Genomic DNA, 20,472 nt, shown 5'->3' with positions numbered 1-20,472 from the left:
AATGATGCATTATCAAAGCAGGGCATATTTGAGCCACAAAAGAAGCCTTTGTTGAGGACGACTTGTCTGGTTGCTTGGCAGGCGGAGCTTGCAAGGAAGCCCGAGGTAGCTCTGCTATGTCGGGCTGGTGTTCTGTAAGCCTGGGAGCAGTGGGGAATGTTTGGGGCCACTGAAGCTGCATTTCTGACACATGCTAATGAACTTGCCCAGGGATGTAAACAGAGTCAGCACTTCAAATTAAATTCTGGTGACATTTAACAACCCTTGCTTAACCACCTCCCTAGACTGCTTCTGACTGGACACAAGAATGCCAATAGAAAAGGGGGCATTTCCCACCTCTGACAGCTTTCCAATGCCAGTTTGTAAAAAGCTGCCAAATGTGCCCAGCCTCACTCAGTGTGGGCATCCCCAAAGGAGAAGAGCAAATGTGTTTTCTGAATTCCCAATTTCAGGCCTCTCCACTCATCTCTACAATCTTCCCCAGTCTGGTCGGGAAGTAAGCTGTCCTCAGGGGGACCTTAGAGAGCTCCTTCAGGGAGTCGGAAGACTCATTAAGCTGACAGTTGACAGCTGATTTTGTCATGCTAACTTTAGACTGTTCCTAATCAGGAGCCACTAGTCCCTGAGGTGGTTGTGATCATTGCCTATTTGTAAAAGTAGGTCTTTCTCTAGTTTTGAGTGCACGTGGTTGCGTCACTCTGTAAGTAACGTGGACAGAGCTGGGGAGGCCAACAACATGGATGTTTCTCGTGAAGAAAAGTTAACCACTCCGTTCCCTAAGATCAGCCGCTTGCCTTGAAGACACATGCCAGTGGTTCACAGTGGAGCTCACCACCCCTCCTCATGGACCCCATCCAAAGCAGCTCAGTCTTGAATGGTGTTGCTAGCCAGCCAACCTTTCACGGCTGAGTTCTGGGTACAAGCTTTCATTTCTTTCTTCCTCACTTTCCACATCCAGTTGGTCAGCAAGTCTTGCTTTTATCTTTGTCTCTTTGCCTCTATTCATTTATTTAATTATTCATTTCCACAAATATTTACTTAGCACTTACTATGTGCCAGACACAATGTTAACATCTGGGGATATAATGGAATAAGACCGTCTGCCATGATTCCTCCTTCCGTTCCTATGTGTCCTCCTGTTTGGGCCCTAATCACAACCCCAGTGCCTTCATCAGGCCCTCATCAGTTATCATCTGCAATAGTTTCCTAATTGATCTTCCTACCTCAGGGTGACTCTCGATCAGTTAGTCAGTCATCATTCTCTCGTTACAAATGACAGAAACCCATCTTGACTTAGCTCAGGCAACAAGAGTGAGGGGTATAGTTTATTGAGTTGTGTAAACAAATTACAGGAATGGCCAGAGCACAGGTGAGTCTTAGGATCAAGTGGAACCAGAAGCTGATGGGCAACAGGAATGCCTGCTATTTCTGGTCCTTGCTTCCCTTGAAGTGTTAGTGTCATTCCCATCACAGGCCAGCTCTTTCCCACAGGGATGCCCATTGTCTTCGAGTTTTACCACTTTAGAAAGATTCCTTCTTTCTAGTCGAGTTAAAAAATCCCAAGAAATGTTCTGACTAGACTGGCCCAGCTTGGGTTACCTGCCCTGAGGACATGGTGGGATCTGTGTGGTGGGCAGCCTCTGAGGTGGCCCCCAGTGATTCCTGCCTCCTGGTAGTCAAGACCTCGTGTAAACCCTCCTCTTAGGGGAAGGCTGAACTTATGAATGACTCTCCTAAAATAGCATACAGCAGAAGTAATGAGATCTCACTACCAGTATGAAGTTACAGAAGGACTGTGGCTTCCATCTTAGGTGTGCTCTCTCAGTCTCTCTGAGACTGTTGGTTCCAAGGGTAGCCAGCTGCCATGTTGTGAGACAGCCCTATGGAGACAGCCCTATGGAGACAGCCCATGGAAGTGAGCTTGGAAGCAGATTCTCTAGCCCTGCTTGAGCCTTGAGATGACTGCAGCCCTGGCTTGACACACTGATTGCAACCTCATGAGAGTCTCTGAGCCAGAACCCTCAGCTAAGCCACTCCTGGATTCCTGACCCATGGAAACTGTGAGATAATAAATGTTAATTGTTTCCAGCCACTAAATTGTGGGGTAATTTGTTACACGGCAATAGGTAGCTAATAGAGTCTATAATAAAATGGAAGTTTCTATTCAACCCACAAGGGAAAGAGCTTTTCCCAGAAAAAGGAGGCAGGAGGTTTTGGCTGATAAAGAATAGACATCCATTACTACCCTCTAATATTCTGTCCTCTTCTGTGCTATGGAAGAGGACGTTTTTCATAATGAAAATCTGATTATATCACTTTCTTGCCATTCTTTCTCTTTTCTTTTTCTTCTTTTTTTCTTTATTTAGAGATTGGATCCCGTTCTGTTGCCCAGGATGGAGTGCAGTGGCACAATCATGTCACTGTAGCCTCGAACTCCTGGGCTCAAGTGATCCTCGCACCTCAGCCTCCCAAGTAGCTAGGACTAAAGCTGTGCAGCACCATGCCTGGCTAATATTTAATTTTTTATTTGGTAGAAACAGGGTCTCCCTATGTTGCCCAAATTGGTCTGAAGCTCCCGGCCTCAAGCAGTTCCCCCCCACCCTGCCCCACCTCCGCTTCCCAAAGTGCTAGGATAATAAGTGTGAGCTGCCACGCCTGGCCTTCCTGTGTGGAATTCTTTTTCTTTTTCTTTTTTTTTTTTTTTTTTTTTTTTTGCCTTGCACAGCCCCTGCTTGGAATTCTTGAAGCTCTCTATCACTCTTAGTTTGTTCATGCTGTTTCAACGAAGTACCATAGACTAGGTGGCTTATAAACAACAGAAATGTATTGCTCCAGATCCGCAGGCTGTAAGTCCAAGATCAGGTGCCAGGATGGTTAGGCGCTGGTGAGGGGAGTCTTCCAGGTTGCAGATGGCCACCTTCTTGTTGTACCCTCACATGGAGGAAAGACAAGAGAGTTCTCTAGGGTGTCTTTTATAAGGGCATTAATCCCATTCATGAGGGCTGCCACCCTCATGACTTAATCACCTCCCAAGAGCCCCCACTTTCTAATACCATCACTTTGGGGGTTAGGTTTCAACATATGAGTTTGCGGGGGTGGAACACAAACATTCAGTCCATTGCACATTCTTAAAATAAAATCCAAATTTCTTAGCTTGCCACCCAAGGCCCGTCATGATCAGCACCTGCCTACCTGTCAAAACTCAGCCCCCAAAAATCCCCCTCCCTGTTCCCTGTACGGACCACACTTCTTGCGGTTCCACTAGTACACCCCACAATCTCTCCATGCCTCTTATACGTTCTTCCTTTTAGGGGTACATCTCATTCCTCAAGGCTCATACACTTTAACCCTTAATCATAGGTTAAGGCTCCATTCAGGCATCACCACCTCCGGGAAGCCTTCCCTGATAACCTAATCCTTCCACCCCGGCATGTTCTGACATGGCTTATATTGCACTGTGTGGGATTGTTTGTGTGATTGTCTACTTCCCTCAATCATCTCTGCTCTTTGAAGAGTGAACTACATATTTCACATTGGAATCCCCAGTGCCTTCTAAATCATAGGTTCTCAACATATGTTTGTGATTAATTAATCAATTAGCTAGTTAGTTGATTTATGATATCAGGGAATTACTCTCACTTGTGTCTGCCTATTCATACTGGTTCCATTATAAAGGAGTATGAGGCAGGGAGGGAGGTCAGCTTTCATTTTTATTAACTAAGGTTCATAAACAAATGAAGTACACATGACCCTTGATCCATGATACCCTCAGAGAGTTTTACAGCAAAAACTAGAAGCTAATTTAGTTGTAGTTATGAAGGAAATCATCAGGGTTTTATGAGAGAGAATAATATTTTGAGCTGCTTGAACATGGATGAGCAGAGGCCCCTGTAAGGGCTGGCATCTAAGCTGAGACCTGAAAGATGAGAAGGAGCCCCTCAGGCAGAGTCGGGGAAGCACGCAGAGGATCTGCTGTGGGAAGGTGCTAAGCAGAGAATAACTTGGTGCCTTTGAAGGATTCAAAGAAGACTGGCACAGTGAAGAGAGGGCAACTGGATAGGTAGGGAGGGGGCCATCATGGATTGAGGTGGGGGATAGCCAAGGGACTGGAGCTTACTACATGGGAAACCCCCATGGGCATGCATCCACTCTACCCATGCTGCTCATTCATTCATGTCATTCATTCATTCCTCTGTGAAATCTTGCATCACTACTTTCTCTGCCCAGAAAGCTCTTCCCGAATCTCTCTGACTCCTATCACCCAAGTCTTGCATCAAATGCCAACTGCTGCCCCATCTGAAGTTAGCCCTTACCCCTCCACACCATCTTCCTAGTGACTTTCCGTTGTCCCGTTTTACTTCGTACATAACACCTATTACTATCTTGGAATAAACTTGTGCATTTTTTGGTTTACTTGTTTCTCTGTCCCTCTAGACTATATGTGCTATGGGGTCAGGGACCTTACGTATGTTGTCTACTGCTGTGTTGCCTGTGCCTAAACCCTGCTTGGTATGTAGTAATGATAAGTATTTATTGCATTATTTCATTCAAATAGCCAGCAGTGTTTTCTTTTTTTTTTTCTTTTAAGCTCAGGGGTACATGTGCAGGATGTGCAGGGTTGTTACATAGATGAACGTGTGCCATGGTGGTTTGCTGCACAGATCATCCCATCACCTAGGTATTAAGCCCAGCATTCATTGACTATTCTTCCTGATGCTCTCCCTCCTGTCCCTGAGCCCTCCAACAGGCTGCAGTGTGTGTTGTTCCCCACCAATGTGTCCATGTGTTCTCATCATTCAGTTCCACTTGTAAGTGAGAACTTGTGGTATTTGGTTTTCTGTTCCTGCATTAGTTTGCTGAGAATAATGACCTCCAGCTCGATCCATGTCCCTGCAAAGGACATGATCTCGTTCCTTTGTATCAATTAGCCAGTAGCTTTTACTGTCTACCATGTGCCAGACCCAATGCCAGGTACCAAGACAAAATAGACATACATTCCACCCAGAGCTCTGAGCTTAAAAGGGCCCCACACTTGGTTCAATACTCCACTGTCATCGTTTGAAATTATTAATTATTTATGAATTAGATGACCCATATTTTCATCTTTCACTAAAGCCTCCAAATTATGTAGCTGATCCTACCCCCACTTTAACTCCAGAAAGCTCCTAGCACATTCACATTTGGAAACAGTTTAGGGACAAGTCAGTAGACTTGGCATACTATTGTTAATAATTTTAATAGAATTGCCTAATATATTTAAGGGGACATAAAGAGTAAGTGGTTTACAGAAACAGCATAGATTAAGACTCAATTCTGGGAATCAGACATCGTTGGATTCCAGGCTCTGCCATTCCTAGCTGTGTGACTTTGAGAGACTCACACAACATCTCTGAACCTTGATTTCCTCATTATAAATGGATATCATGATAGTGTCTACCCTGAAGAGCTGGCTGGGTAATTAAATGAAATAATACTTAAAACACTTAGGTCAGGTTCTGGGCATCCTGAAAAGCGGGTTCCATCACCCAGCCACCCACTCCCCTTCCTTTGGCTCCTTCCACCCTCCTGCCCACTCCTGGGGTGGGAAATCTGGGTCAATGTGAGTGGCTCCTAAGCGAGAAGAATATTGAAGAGAAAAAGCAAGGAATTATGACCTTCAGGGAAGCAATAACATTTTGCTTAAAAATTGCTTGAGCAATTTGTAGATATTTGCAATTTGTATGCAAATACAGACTCCTATATCCTGAGCTGAGACATGGCCCTGGGCAAAAGCTTGAAGAAGACGACTATTGGACCACAGAGAAGCCTGCATCAGTTTCTCTTTGCTGCCAGTTTAAATGAAAACCTTAGATAATTTCAAAGCTGCAGTTTCCACTGCCTTAGCCTTTCAACAAATCCATTAGTATGGAAGGCAGTTTTCTAACAAGGTAGATGCATCCCCATCTGTATGTACTGCATCATCTCTGCTGTGTAATCTTTGTTCTCACATTCATTGTCTGTTTAATCAAGCACTGATCTGGCATCCACTTGCAAATGCTGCGTCTCCTATGCCTGATGAAAAAGAATTTTCAGTGGGTCAAACCTCACCTAATTTCATGAAAACGCAAGTCAACAGCCAAATTAAAAGAGGAAGCTGAGAACAAACTGACAAAGAACAAACCCCCAAGACTCTCAGAACTGATGGAGAACAGTAGTTTTATTGTACTCATCGCCACTTGTTCATTCATTCAAGAAACACTTACTGCAAGCACCCACCATGCACGGGGTACTATACTAGGTGCAATAGACAAGTCTTCGTCTTCATGTAGTCTGCAATCCAATTGGAGTACAGAAAAGCACAGGCCATTCCAATGCAACCCTGATTCAAGGTAAAAGCGGGGAAGTACAGGCACTCAGGGAACCTCTAGTGGGGGCCCATCACCCAGTGGCTAGGGATAGGGGTGGCGAATCTCAAGGAAGCTCCTGGCATTCTTGCCCTTGGATTGCATCCATTTGTCCAATCCATCCCTGACAGGATTCCTCTACCTGCAAGGTTAACAAGATCGGCATGCATCTGCCTTGAATGCGTGCCCCCTTTTAGAGCCCGGGAACCAGGGCTAGGACTGGGGTTAGAGTCAGTGCCTTCTAGGAGAGGCTCATCTTGCCTCAACAGAGCCTCATTCCATTCATTCATTCATTCATTCATTCATTCATTCGCACACACTTACTGACCACTTCTGTACCAAGCTCTGGCAATCCAGCCGTGAGCAGGACAAATACTTCTTCCTCAAGGAACTGGGGCAGTTTTTTGGGCACCATGCCTCTTTTTCTTTTATTTACTTCAGCTCGTTGACAAATGTTATTTAAATCTCACAGCACCCCTAAGAAGTAGTTGTTATTATCCCTGCTTTGCTGGTGAGGGGACCGAGTTTCAGAAAGTTCAAGTAACTAGCTGCAGGTTGCCCAGCTAGGAAGGGAAAGGCTTCAACTCTAGGTTAGACTCCCAGCCTCTTCTCTTTCTCCTCTGCTGGGCAGACCGAATCCTGGGCTGGGAAGGGGCCTTCCGACAGCAGCTTTCTCTGTGTTGTTGATAAATATCTGTGGGTCCTTCTCGGCAGCGTGACTGCCATCCTCCCTCAGGCCTGGTGATGGCAGCAAGGCCATGCGCGCTGTATGGCCCCCACAAGCAGAGGGCACTGGCCGAGGACTGTCTCCGCAGCCTGCATCTTCCCTGCTCCAGGGAACCTAAGTCATGTCAGACAGGGATGCAGACAACGGTGGGACAGCTGTGCTCTGAAGACCCCAAACAGAACCACTCTTCCTGCCTCATAACCTTCCCTCCCAGTCCAATATTCTGATGGTTTTCAAAGCCTTGTTGAAACATCAAGTCCCCTGCTGAACTCACTTTGCTTTCTTCACAGGGTAAAGCAAGTGTCATGAAACAAGGTTTCAAAGCCAGACCAGCAGTCTTCCACTCAGGAACGAAGTAGGTGCTGGGACTCCCCAACCTCCTCTCTCTGGTCAACTTCCCACCATTTCAGGCCACCATGTCTGAGCTGCAAAGTCTTGCCCTGGTGGCTGGTGACAGTCCTGACCAGCTGGAAAATTCAAAGCTTTAGAGTCTAGCAGCTCTGGCCTGCCCAGGGTTGCATAAACGTATCCTGAGGATTCCCAGACTGCTGTTTCCACTTTACAAGACCTGATGACAGACATTTTCCCATTTGATCTGCTCCCACATCATACCCATTTTTCAGTTGAGAACAGTGAGGCTCAGGATGCCTAAGCAGCTGGCTAAAAGTCTCCCAGCTCAGAAATAGCTGGGCCAGAGCTACAGCAATTGTTCTCTTATTGTGAGGCTGAACTCTCCTCTCTCTCCCTGCAGTCCAACACAGAAAACCAGCCAAGAAATAACTGAGATGGACACATTTGGTTATAATAATTTTAAATAAGCCTCACTTCTTAATGAGCATGCAGAGATCCAGGCACCTGGTGGAAGCCGTGGGGCTCCACAAAGCACCCTGGAGCCTCCACCTCAAGTGGACAAAGCCACAAGGCAGAGTACACACGGGTCTGAACAAGCTCAAAATGAATGTCTGAGGACAAATAAGGCAGAGCAGAGAACCCTGAGGCCAGGAGGACATTGGGAACAAATACCCCTGGCCAGGAGGCAGGGAGAAAACAGGCCATGCTGGACATAGCCCTGGGCCCTCAGGCCAGCTCAGTCAGGGGTCTCACCCTCCCGAGCCCCAGAGAAGATGCCTGGCCCCAGGCAGACCATTCACAATCGCCTCCAGAGCTACATCACGGGACATTGTATTCTTGGATCTACCATGTCCTGTGCTCCCAATTTCCTGCCCTGTGACTTTATTATTTATTTATTTATTTTGAGATGGAGTCTCATTCTGTCACCCAGGCTGGAGTGCAGTGGCGTGATTTCAGCTTACTGCAATCTCCGCCTCCCGGGTTCAAGCATTTTTCCTGCCTCAGCCTCCTGAGTAGCTGGGATTATAGGTGTGCGCCACCACACCTGGCTAATTATTGTTTTTTTAGTAGAGACGGAGTTTCGCCATCCATGCCAGGCTGGTCTTGAACTCCTGACCTCAGGTGATCCACCCACCTCGGCCTCCCAAAGTGCTGGGATTACAGGTGTGAGCCACCGCACTGGGCCCCCTGTGACTTTAGATGCTTTAGCCTCTCATCCTGTTTCTACATCTGCAAAATGATGATTGTGGAACCAACTTTGGCCCATCCTACCTCCATTCTAAGAATCAGCCATGTAAGGATACGGGATGTGGGGACAAAAGCTATCAGCCTGTTAGAGCTTTGCACAGGGCCTCAGTGTCCTCAAGTGCAACATGGGGATAACAGTACAAACATGTCAGTGTTCTATGAATATACAGACTGATGCGTGAAAGGCAATAAGGAGCAGCAAGGAGCATGGACCCTGGATCAGACTTCATGATTTTAAATCCTGGCCCTCCATCCTGCCAGCTGGGTAATCTTGGGCAGATATGTTAACTTCTCTGGGCTTTGATACCTAGTTTGTAAATGGGGTGGTATTGAAAATACCTACCTGATAGAGTTGTAAAGATCAAAGAAGATAAAGTGTGTGTCTCAGTGTTTGGTCAGTGACTGACAGGACCAGTTATAAATGTCATTGAATGGAGTACTCATAGAAAGGGCTTTGCCATGTAACTCACGGTAAAATGTATGCCTGTCCTGCAGGCTGGAGGGTGCAGCACTGATTCCTTGATTAATAGATCTTCTGAGGCAGAAGCTCTTCTAGAATGAAGTCAGCCATATGTGGCTGGTATTGGGGAAGAAACTCATAAATCATGCAAAGCGAGGCTGGCATGTGGCAGCTGGTTCAGTGGCAACCCTCAGCCCAGCCCAATGCCCACTGTCCCTCCACCTCAGAGTGATCCATCACTGCCCAGAGCTCTGTGGCAGGCAGCTTGCTTAGCAGAGGCAAGGCCCACAGCACCCAGCTCTCTGAGCCTTCTGCACCACGTGGGGACACGTGGCCCCGTCAGGGGACCAGAACCCATCTCAGTCACCAAAACAGTGGCTCTCAAACCTGAGCATGCATCAGAATCCCCAAGAGGCTTGTTAAACTCAGAGGGCTGGCCTCACCTCCAGAGTTTCTGATTCAGTAGCTCTGAGTGGGGCCCAAGGGTTTGCATTTCTTCATTTCTTTTCTTTTCTTTTTTCTTTCCTTTTTTTTCTTCTCTTCTTCTCTCCTCTCCTCTCTTCTCTTTTCTTCTCCTTCTTCTTCTTCTTCTTTTTTTTTAGACAGAGTCTCACTCTGTCTCCCAGGCTCAGCTCACTGCAACCTCCACCTCCTGGGTTCAAGGGATTCTCCCGCCTCGGCCTCCCAGATAGCTGGGACTACAGGACTTGGCACCATGCCCAGCTAATTTTTGTATTTTTAGTGGAGACGTGGTTTCACCATGTTGGCCAGGCTGGTCTCGAACTCCTGGCCTCAAGTGATCCACCCGTCTCAGTCTCCTAACCGGCCTCTTCTTTTTTTTTTTTTTTTTTTTTTTTGAGATAGGGTCTCGCTCTGTTGCCCAGGCTGGAAGTGCAGTGCTGCAATCATAACTCACTGCAGCCTCAACCTCCTGGGATCAAGTGATCCTCCCACCTCAGCCTTCTGAGTAGCTGGGACTACAGGCATGCACCACCACACCTGGCTAATTTTTAAATTTATAATATAGATGAGGTCTCACTATTTTACCCAGGCTGGTTTCAAACTCCTGAGCTCAAGTGGTCCTCCTACCTTGGCCTCCCAAAGTGCTGGGATTCTAGGCAGGAATCACTGTGCCTGGCCAAGAGTTTACATTTCTTTTTTTTTTTTCTTTATTTTATTTTATTTTATTTTATTTTATTTTATTTTTGAGACAGAGTCTCACTCTGTCACGAGGCTGGAGTGCAATGGCACAATCTCGGCTCACTGCAACCTCTGCCTCCTGGGTTCAAGTGATTCTCCTGCCTCAGCCTCCCAAGCAGCTGGGACTACAGGCGTGTGCCACCCGCCTGGATAATTTTTTGTATTTTTAGTAGAGATGGGGTTTCACCACGTTAGCCAGGATGGTCTCGATCTCCTGACCTTGTGATTGCCCACCGCAGCCTCCCAAAGTGCTGGAATTACAGGTGTGAGCCACCGCGTCTGGCCCAGAGTTTACATTTCTAATAAGTTCCCAGCTGAAGGGGCTGGTCTATGGGACCATTGACACATGCTCCTGTGGGAGTGAGTTTAAACCTAGCTGTTTATCCTTGGGCAAATTTCTTCTCTCAACTGAGCCTCCCCTCCTCCTCCATAAAGTGAGTGTATCAGAACCTACCTCATTGGAGTGCATATGGTAGCCTTACTAAGATTCTGGGTACCCAGAAAGTGCTCAATCTGTGTCAGTCCTCAGCATCACCAACACACTGTTGTTGAGACAACTAATGAATAGGGAGGGTGGAGTTGTGGCGATATCGAACTTGTAAGAAGTGAGAGGAAAAATGGACAAATGTATATTGCGTGCTTTCTATATGCAGTGTACTAATTCCTAAATGCCAAAATGCTTTATCATTAAAAGACAAAGCAAAATAAAAACAAACCCAGTTAGAATGCTTTATCTTTAATTAATTCATTCAGCAAACAAACATTTGCTGTAAGTCTGAGAAGCAGGTTCTGTGCTGTAGCCGTGGGAGGTATGAAGCTGGAGCAGGCATGGTTCCTGTCAGCAAGGAGCTACTATCTAACAGAAAAAAGAGGACAAGACTAGAGAAGACAGGAACACACCATTGCTTATGGAGGAAGGTGATGACAGGCTGGGAAGGAACACTCAGCACCCTGAAGAAGCAAGCTGGAGAGGTACTTTTCAGACAGGTGGGGGATCAGGAAGGGTTTCCTTGCAGAAGCAGCATTTGTCTGGGAAAATGGGTAGCATTTAACTCATGGAGTTAACAAAGTATGGGGCAGAAGAAACAGCAAAAGCACAAACAAGAGAAAGCAGAAAGCAACTTCACACTACACGACTCAGGGCACTTTGGCTGATTGTAGGGTGAGGAAGAGAGAGTGGGAGCTGAGGTTGGCCTGGCTGTCTGCCGTCAGGCATTGGACAGTTGTGACCATCGGTGGTTCATGGGGCTCCTCCGAGAGCATTCCACCGTCTTTGTGGGGCAGGTGTTCAGTATGCCACTGTGGGCTTGATGATGGGTGTGATGATGATGCACAGGTGTGAGAGCTTGCATGTTCTAGGAGGGGGAACCCCCAGGAGCTCTAAGCACTGCCAAAGCCAGCTCACCTTCCCAGCATCCTTCAGAAGGAGAAGTCAGTCCCAAGCCCCCACCTGATGGCTGCAGAACCAAGGCCACACCGCACACCCAAGAGAAAGCCCCCAGTGCCACTCTGCTGCTCCACCTGCTGCCCCCACAACTTAGTGTGACCTGATTTAACCTTAGCATCCCCCCACACTCCCACCCCCAGGGAGGCCAAGGCTCTGGAAGGCAGAGTCATCCTGGGCGAGGGGCAGCCCCTGCCCTTGTGAGCAGAGAAACCTGGAGCTCTGCAGCTGCCTGACAGGGTTGTGGGAACTGCAGTCCACCCACGGGGAGAGGAACAAGCCTCCTGCCATGCTGAGAGCCATCTCTGACTCAAACTGTGGGGAGGGGCCCAGACAGAGACCCCATCGAGGTGGCCCTAGAGCAACTGTCTCCAGAGACTCTTACCTCCTGGTTCTCCTGCCAGAGTCCCCCAGACTCTCCTGCCATCCCTAGTTTCCCATCCAACTGAGGGTCTCCCAGCTGGGGACTCTCCACCACTGCTGGGCTCAGACCTCCGGGTCCAAGATGTGGTCCCTACATTCTTCTGGCTCCTGGGGAAGTACAGTAAGGAGTACAAGGGTAGCCTTCTTTCCCCTTGGCTTCTCCCTCTTGTAGTGAGTCCAGTGCTGAGTGTCAGGGTACTCAATCCAGGGCCCAGCTCATTCTGATTCTCTCCTGCACAGCTTCCCCTCTCTGGGCCTCCAGCTCTCCTTCCTGGTGCATGGGACTTAAATGTGCAAACGCATCACTTGGGCCACTCAATACAAACACAGGAATTCTGAGCCTCCCAGTCTGGGTCAGACCCAGGAGCATACAGGTCAACAATCCCTCCAGGGATACTGAGCAGGTTATCTGGACCACATCTTAAGAGACACATATTTGAAAGACAAATTGTTGAAAGACTGGCTTTGTTTTCAGATGGCTTGAGGGGATCAGAAGCAACCTGAGAGCGAGGCAAAAACAAGTCTTTCCTGGAACGCCTCCATCATGAGTATCCCTTCTCTCCAGAGAAGGATCACTAATTCCCATACCAACTAGACCCACCTTCCCGAAGGAAGAATACCGAGCCCTGGAGGAATGGTCCCTAGCTCAAGAAGCACAGGCTGTGTCTGTTGGGGTTGAAATGGCTCCCACAGCTTCCTTCTAGAATTCTCCTGTTGTAACAGGCTGGTCTACATCACCACAATGCTGCCTGCAGGGTAAAAAGCCCAGGCCACCCAGCAAGGTGCCAGCTGAATTGCCATCTCTGCTAGTGTGGCCAGTGGACTTCACCAGACCTTATCCAGTCCAACCTTTATCCAGCCTGAGGCAGGCATTGCCTGGAATGTCATTTCAAGCTGTCCTGGAAGCATCGTCTTCTGGAGAGAGAGCACCAACTCACTGACGCTCTGGGTGAGAGCTCCCTCTCCTTGCTCCCATAGCTCCTGCCTTCCCCTGTAGCTTTTATCATATGGTATCACAGTTGCTGCTGATTGGTCCATCTCCTCTGCTAGAATATTTGTTCTCGAGGGCAGGGACCGTTTCTGTCTTGTTTACATTTGTGTCATCACCCCTAACAAAGTGTTTGGCATGTAGCAGGCACTCAGAAAATGTTTATTAATAATAGTAATGACATATTGATTAAGCATTTGGAAAGGGCCAGATGCTTTGCGATCAGGCTTCACAAAAAAATCCTTTATGGCTATGAGTACCCCATTTAACAGGTAAAGAAATCAAGGCTGAGAGATGAAATAACTTATTCAAGAGCTCAGCCAGGCGCGGTGGCTCACGCCTGTAATCCCAGCACTTTGGGAGGCCGAGGCGGGTGGATCACGAGGTCAGGAGATGGAGACCATCCTGGATAACACGGTGAAACCCCGTCTCTACTAAAAATACAAAAAAAAATTAGCTGGGCATGGTAGTGGGCGCCTGTAGTCCCAGCTACTCGGGAGGCTGAGGCAGGAGAAAGGCGTGAACCCAGGAGGCAGAGCTTGCAGTAAGTGGAAATCATGCCACTGCTCTCCAGCCTGGGTGACAGAGCAATACTCTGTCTCAAAAAAAAAAAAAAAAAAAGAGCTCACAGCTGGCAAATGGCAGAGTAGTGAGGGATCCAGCTGAATGGGTATTTTTTAAAGTTGATTTGAATTTTTATTTATAGAGATAGGGTCTCGCTATGTTGCCCAGGCTGGTCTTGAACTCCTGGGTTCAAAGGACCCTCCCAATTCAGCCTCCTGAATATTTGGGATTACAGGTGTGAGCCACTGCGCCTGGCTTGAATGGGTCTTAAAGACCCAAGAGTCCACACCCCTAGTACACTCTTCTCCACGCTTCACAGGGCTGAATTAAGCAGGAGAAAGTGTCCTCAGATGGCTCTGGAGCCTCAGTCCAGGTCGGCTACTCAGACAGCCCAGCTGCCAGCCCAGGAGAGTAGGCCCTCCCCTGATCCATCTCCAGGTCTTTCCTAAGTGCCTGGCAGTGAAGACCTCTTCCCATTAGAGAAGCTGGCTGGGTCGCCCCCTCCTTCTGGAGGAGCACTGACTCAGACCATCACAGGGACACACAAATACCAAACACACTGAGAACATTGTTGGCAATGAAATTACAGACGTTATAAATGCCAGCCTTTCCCTTCCAGGTTTCCTTTCTGTTCCCTGGTGGGAGAAGGACCACACCCCATGCAGTGCTGGGAGACATCCCCCGCAGGCCTTGGGGTGCTGGAACCCTGGGACGACAGTCATATTGTCCAGGTTATTTCTCCCAACTGCAGATGGAGACAGCCTTCCTGAGGGGCCAGGGGGAATAGCCCTTGTAAAAACTGAAGCCAAGTCACAGAGGCCCAGGGATCCTCAGGAACTGCTCCCTGCTGTACAAATGGGAGTCTGGCCCCGGTGCAGAAGTCCCTTCTGCTGCCCTGCCTGTAGGCTCTCGGGGGACTCTCCTGCCAGTGACGCAACTGTTAATACCCAGCCTGGGGCTTTTGCTGATTCCTCCAGGGCCTGGCTAAAGGCTGACAGCCTTAGCTCCTAGGGAAAAAACTGGGTGGCACAGAAAATGGGCTTTGGGAGAGGTAGGTTTGGAGGAGAGCAAGCAAGAGGAGAGAGCCTGACTCAGGAGAAGCAAGCACCAGAGCCCTCCAAGGCTGAGGGTGAAAATAGATGGAGAGTGGAAATGGGGCTCAGCGCGCCAGGAGGGAGCCCTGAGTAGGCGGTGGGTGGTGGGCTGTGCTCCCTGAGAGGACGGAGGGGTGGATGGGGGAATGGAGACTGCAGCCAGGGTCTTTTACAGTGACTTGCTCCTAAGCCCAGACCAAGCTGGACATTGTAGCCAAGGTGTATTCTCTGCAGCCAGCTAGGGCTTTGCTCCAGGCTCCTCAGGCCCAGGGGTCAGAAGTTCTGGGTAACTCCAGATCAGCAGCCCCACGGCAAAGTGGGGCTGAGGGCAGAAATGGCTGCGTCCAGGAGAGGCTAGTGGTGTGCTGGCCTGCCAACTGCAGTTCATATGTATGTTGAAGCAGCGTTTATTTTTACCTGGGTAGGTTCAGCTTCTGATCACAGACATGGTGGGGGTTTTCCATTGGTTTCCATGGGAACATTAGGCAGAGCATCTGCTACCCAATCAAGCAAAGCTGGTCTGGTAAGACTCTTTTCAGAATTATTTTGCTGTTTTTACCCAGGAAGTATGTCCTGCCTGAATTTGTACCACTGCCTTCTTGTGTGGTAGAGCAGGGGAGGGCAGCTCCAAGGGGACAGGGCTGGCTCACAGGGAAGGAGAGAGGGCTGGCTAAAGGCAAGCATGGCGGCAGGGCAATACCTATTTGGAGAAGCAATTTGCTTTCCATTTCTAAGCCCCAAGTAGAATCCCATAATGAGGCCACAGGAGCCTGGGCTCCACCTGACCTGTGCTGATTCCTGGTTTTGGTCCAAGGCCTGCCCTTGCAGTAGGGCCACCTGTTGGCCCCCACCAGAGCAGTCAGGAGTTCCTGGGGCACCACAGGGCATGGAGGTCGACGAGCAAGCTACCAGGTGCAGGAGAGGGCTAGACTTGAGCATGTTCAGTTTCACTTTTACAGAAAGGAGGCCCTGACTCTCCCCACGAGGCGGGGGAGGGTGTGCTGAAGGGCTAGGCCTGGAGGCAGAAAGGAAGGCGCTGGTGCATGTGGACATGTAAGAAGTGGTTTTATTCCAGGTGTGTGTTTCATAAAGACGAGGTCCTCAAGGACAGCTAGTGGCACATGCTTTGGTCAAGAAGAGGAAAAGCAAAAACAGAATAGGGCTGAGTTGCCACAAAGGACCGGCTGATAAGTGCAGAGCCTGATCTGACCACAGCAAAGGAGAGAGAGACCCTCTTGAAGGCCCTCTGGTCAGCAGTCCTCTTACATTCAACAGGCGCAGCCCCTGCTCCCCAGCCCCAAAGGTCCATGCCCGAGTGTGGCCCAGGCCTTCTAGTCCATCCTCTGGGGAGAGGCCTTTGCCCTGGGCCCAGTTCTGTCCTAAGCTGTGGCAGGAGGCTTCCCAGATGAACAGGGGATCTGAGGCTGCACCTGGCTGTGGAAGAAACATCACGACAGAGGACAGGCAAAGCATGGCCCTGGGGGCGAAGGGCCCTGCGCTGGCAAGTCCAGAGGGGTGCGCTTGGGCACGGGAGTGCTGCCGAGAGGACGCTGGTGAGAGTCAGGAGGCGAAACTGCTGGAGAGCCCTCCAGAGCAGGTGCTGCGGACCACAGACACTTGGCTGCTGACCCCAAGGGCCGTGTGGAGGGAGCAGGCGATGGCAGTTTGAGCACGCCAGGGAGGAAGATTAGGGGGTGGCAGCTTGGGCAGACAGTGGCTTCAATCCAGAGCAGAGGTTCAGGCCCTTTGGGGATCAGGGACCTCTTTTAGAAGCCATGGACTTTTTCCCCAGGAAAATGCATGTATGCACACACATGCAGTATTTTAGGGACAATTTCAAGAGATTCCTAGACCCTCTGGAATCCATGAACTCTATGGGTATGTGGATCCTTGGCCTATGAAAGACAGGGGACTCCTGTGGTAGGTATATCTGCCCCAGGCTGGTCTGCTTTGTAGGGGAGACCCCCAGGGTCCTGGTACCAACAGTCATTTGCCCAAGAGCCAGTGGGGTGAGGAAGCAGGGTGTGGGGATAGCAGGAGCAGTTCCAAGACAAGGCCGTGGGGTAGATGTGTGGATGTGTTCTCAGCGGCTGTGAAAAGGAACTGGGAGTTCTCTTCACAAACAGGAGCCACAGCCAGCCTCCCAGCACAGTGCAATAGCTGACCCTTCAAGAAAATCCCTCCTGTAGTAGGGAGGGGAATAAGGGTGAGGTTGAGCCCTAATGACTTAGGGGCTCCTGTAGTGGGGAGGGGAATAAGGGTGAGGTTGAACCCTAATGACTTAGGGTCTGTTCTTTGTCCAGAAAGGAAATTCCCTTCTTTCCAACCACCCATGATGCTGTATTGACAGAGGAAAAAACCTTTGAGAAAGCAGGAGTCAAAAATGACAAACGAGGCTGGGACTACTCAGGGATGTGTGTGGCTACCCGTCCTTTCAGTGGGTCCTGGCGGCAGGGACAGGGCACTAGCTGTTCATTAATGCCCGAGAGAGAGGTCTCAGCCTGACACATGGCCAAATAGAAGTGGAGTCTGTTTAATAAACTATGCCCGAGTCTTCCCCTAAAGATCCCTCTGCAGCCTCTTGCTAAGAATGTGGGCACCCACAGGCACAGGAGCGGAAGAGGCAGTGTCGGGCTCAGACCCTGGGGCTGGTATAGTGTGGAAGGGACTGTGTCCTGGGTAAGAGACCTTGTTCTTTTGGTGCTTTGCTGCTCTTCTATCCGTGTTCATTTGCAAATTACCCATCCTTTGCTGCCAAGACACCATCCGTCCCCACCCAACCCAGTGCCACCCTGGGCTTGGCATCTCTGACAGGTCACCGGGCTTCTCACCTCCTTCCTGTTCTTTAGCTACCCCTGCAGGCTGCCCCTCTCCCCTTCCCTCTTCCCAGCCTTCAGCCTCTCCATCCATGCTGCCCAATTTCCCCTGGCCCTGCCTGCCTGCACAGCTGGGCCTCATGACCCAAAAGACCCCTGTGTGGGCTTCTGTCCTCGCTTTCTCCAGGCAACAAGGGAGAGACCACACACTATTGTCCCGGCCCCAAGAAGCGCCAAGGGAGAGGACAAAGGGCCAGGGGCACCTACTCAGTCTCTACCCAGCAACAGTCCAGCACCCTGACCATCTCCTCTCCCGGGGCAAGGCCAGGATAGCACTGAGAGCATCGGGGCGTGCCCGCCTGCGCCCTCCTGGAACAAGCTTTGGAGAACGTGTGTCATGGTGGGTATTTGCTGATGGTCCTGGCGGAAATGTGAGGAGATGGGAACAGCCCGCTTTGCACTCCCCCACCCTAACCCCCTTCCGGTCCCAAAGTCTCATGCAAAAGGTACAGGAGGCCCAGGGCTACCGTCATGTGTGTGGCAACAGCTGCCACTGCTGGGCCTGGGCGTCAGCCTGACACTTGCTGGTCACCAGCTGGGCAGGCTTCGTCTCCAGGCAGAGGCCACTGACTGAATGCTGGATGAAAGATCCTTTTCTCCTCCATTTCTAGGAGGAATGGAGATGGGTTAAAAGAGGAAGGAGAAAACAATGATTTAAAAAAATAATGTTGTACTTTCATTCCACATGTATGTACACAGCCCTTGTATATAACTAGGACACATCCCCCTCCTCCTTTTTTTTTAGGCATGATCTTGTTCTTACAGTGGTGCTACCATAGCTCACTGCAGCCTTGAACTCCTGAGTTCAAGCAGTCCTCTTGCCTCAGCCTCTGAGTAGCTAGGGCTACACCTGCATGCCACCACGCCCAGCTAATTTTTAAATTTTTTGCAGAGACTGGGTCTTGCTATGTTGCCCAGGCTGGTCTAGCTAGAACGTCTCACCTCAAGTGATCCACCTGTCTTGGCCTTCCAAAGCACTGGGATTACAGGCATGAGCTACCATGCCCAGTCATGCCCCTCATTTAAATCAGGCTGTGTGTTCCTATGTAAGAGGCTGCCCCCATCCTGCCTCTAACACCAGCTTTAAGCCCTGCCCTTCCCAGCAGGGCTCTTGCTTTTCTGTAGTTTGCAGAAGTTCCTGTCCAGATCAGAGGAGGAGGCAAAGCAGAAGTCCCCTGTGTTTATTTACAATTTAGCTTGGTTGCCACGTGCAAATCTGCATTTCTAGCTTCTATTTAGTTATTGGACCCAGTTTCTTACATGGCATCAGTTGCTGGGGCTGAGGATTTGCCCTCTGCCTTAGATGTGGCTCTTGTTCTCCAGGTCACCATAGTCCCTGCCTGGTCCCGACTTTTCTCCTATTGGGGTTTTCCCACCAGCTCCCTGTAGGCACTTGAGCTTGTCAGTCCTGGCCTAGGTAAATCTTTTATTTCTGTAAACATGATTTATTCTTCCTAAGCTTCTGACCTGTGAGGCCAGTAATCTACACCCCCTAGTGGGAAGCTGCCTTCTTTGTAGGGATGAAGTGTGGGGCCAGGAGGGTGGTGGGAGACTGGAGGTCTCGCATCACAGAGTCATGCAGGGGCTCCTGGTCAGTGCCTTCACCTCCTGGTGCCTCCCCGACCCCGGGTTTGACAAGGGGGAGAAGAGTTGCTCCTGTAGAACATTACGGAAGTGCCTGGGTGGAGGATGGAGTGTTGCTTGGAACATTTATGAGAAGGGATGAGAGGCAGAGACCCAGGTTTCAAGGCTCAGAGAAGAATAATAGTAAGATAGGTCTAGTTTGGGTTTCTCTCCTATTTGCCTCCCATTGCAACCACCTCCCCTCTTCCATCTTCGCTCATTCACCGTGTCTTCGATTAGAGGCAGGAGTGCTCGTGACCATGTGGAGGAAGCCCAGAGGGCTCTGAGGGCAGTTGGTGGACAGGGAGCAGCTGGGGGGAGAGAGATGAGCCCACCCAGCTGCAAGGATAGGGCTAGGGCTGCGGGGGGATGTGCACACAGGGTGGAAGGCAGGGGCGGAGCCTGGGCTCCCAGTGGGAATGCAAGGATGTGATGGGTAGGGCTGAGACCCAGCCTCTCTGGGCCCACATGGCCCCCGCAGAGAGCTTAAATGTCAAGGGCCTTTGGATCCCCCCTCCTGTTTCTTCATGCTCTTCTAGTCCTTGACATTTACCTCACGTAGGCCAAACCTCCAGCAATGCCCAGCTGGAGGGAGTATGGCCATCCTCAACCCAGGGAGTCGTGGTGCTTGGAGCTACCTCAGCATCTAGCCTTCTGTAATATAGTGTCTTACTCCCTTCTTTCTCTTCCACTAAAGTGTAAATTCCCTGGGGGTCAAGGACCATGTCCTTTCATCCTTGTGGCCAACATGATCTGTACATTCTCTGGCACAAGGTAGGCACCCAGTGACATTTTGCTTGTTTGAGACTGAGTCTCGCTCTGTCACCCAGGCAGGAGTGCAGTGACACGATCTCGGCTAACTGCAACCTCTGCCTCCCGGGTTCAAGCGATTCTCCTGTCTCAGCCTCCTGAGTAGCTGGGATTACAGACGCGCGCCACCACGCCCGGCTAATTTTTGTGTTTTTAGTAGAGATGAGGTTTCACCATTTTGGTCAGGCTGGTCTCAAACTCCTGACCTCATGATCCACCCATCTCAGCCTCCCAAAGTGCTGGGATTACAGGCATGAGCCACTGCACCTGGCCGTCATTTT

General features: G+C 49.8%; 1 protein-coding gene across 5 annotated transcripts in view; it reads right to left on the bottom strand.

Annotated features, from left to right (window-relative positions):
* Positions 1-13,365: 13,365 nt before the first annotated feature.
* The window catches only part of GALNT16 (polypeptide N-acetylgalactosaminyltransferase 16), a 97,487-nt gene continuing 90,380 nt past the window's right edge, over positions 13,366-20,472 (bottom strand). For 2 of the 5 annotated variants that reach the window (XM_063697930.1, XM_031001954.3), the window contains 2 exons: positions 18,226-18,365; positions 15,931-17,065 (listed from right to left, as the gene is read on the bottom strand). In XM_063697930.1, the coding sequence (XP_063554000.1) occupies positions 18,228-18,365 (138 nt within the window). In that variant the 3' untranslated portion in view covers positions 15,931-17,065; positions 18,226-18,227. Of the gene's footprint in view, positions 13,659-15,930; positions 18,366-20,472 lie in introns of those variants that run through there. The other 3 variants (XM_031001953.3, XM_063697929.1, XM_063697931.1) reach the window with 2 other exon arrangements.

The sequence above is a fragment of the Gorilla gorilla genome, chromosome 15 (genome assembly GCF_029281585.2).
Source record: "Gorilla gorilla gorilla isolate KB3781 chromosome 15, NHGRI_mGorGor1-v2.1_pri, whole genome shotgun sequence".
NCBI lineage: Eukaryota > Metazoa > Chordata > Mammalia > Primates > Hominidae > Gorilla > Gorilla gorilla.
The sequence above is the reverse complement of the archived record's forward strand: the minus strand, read 5'-3'. Positions and strand labels throughout refer to the sequence as shown.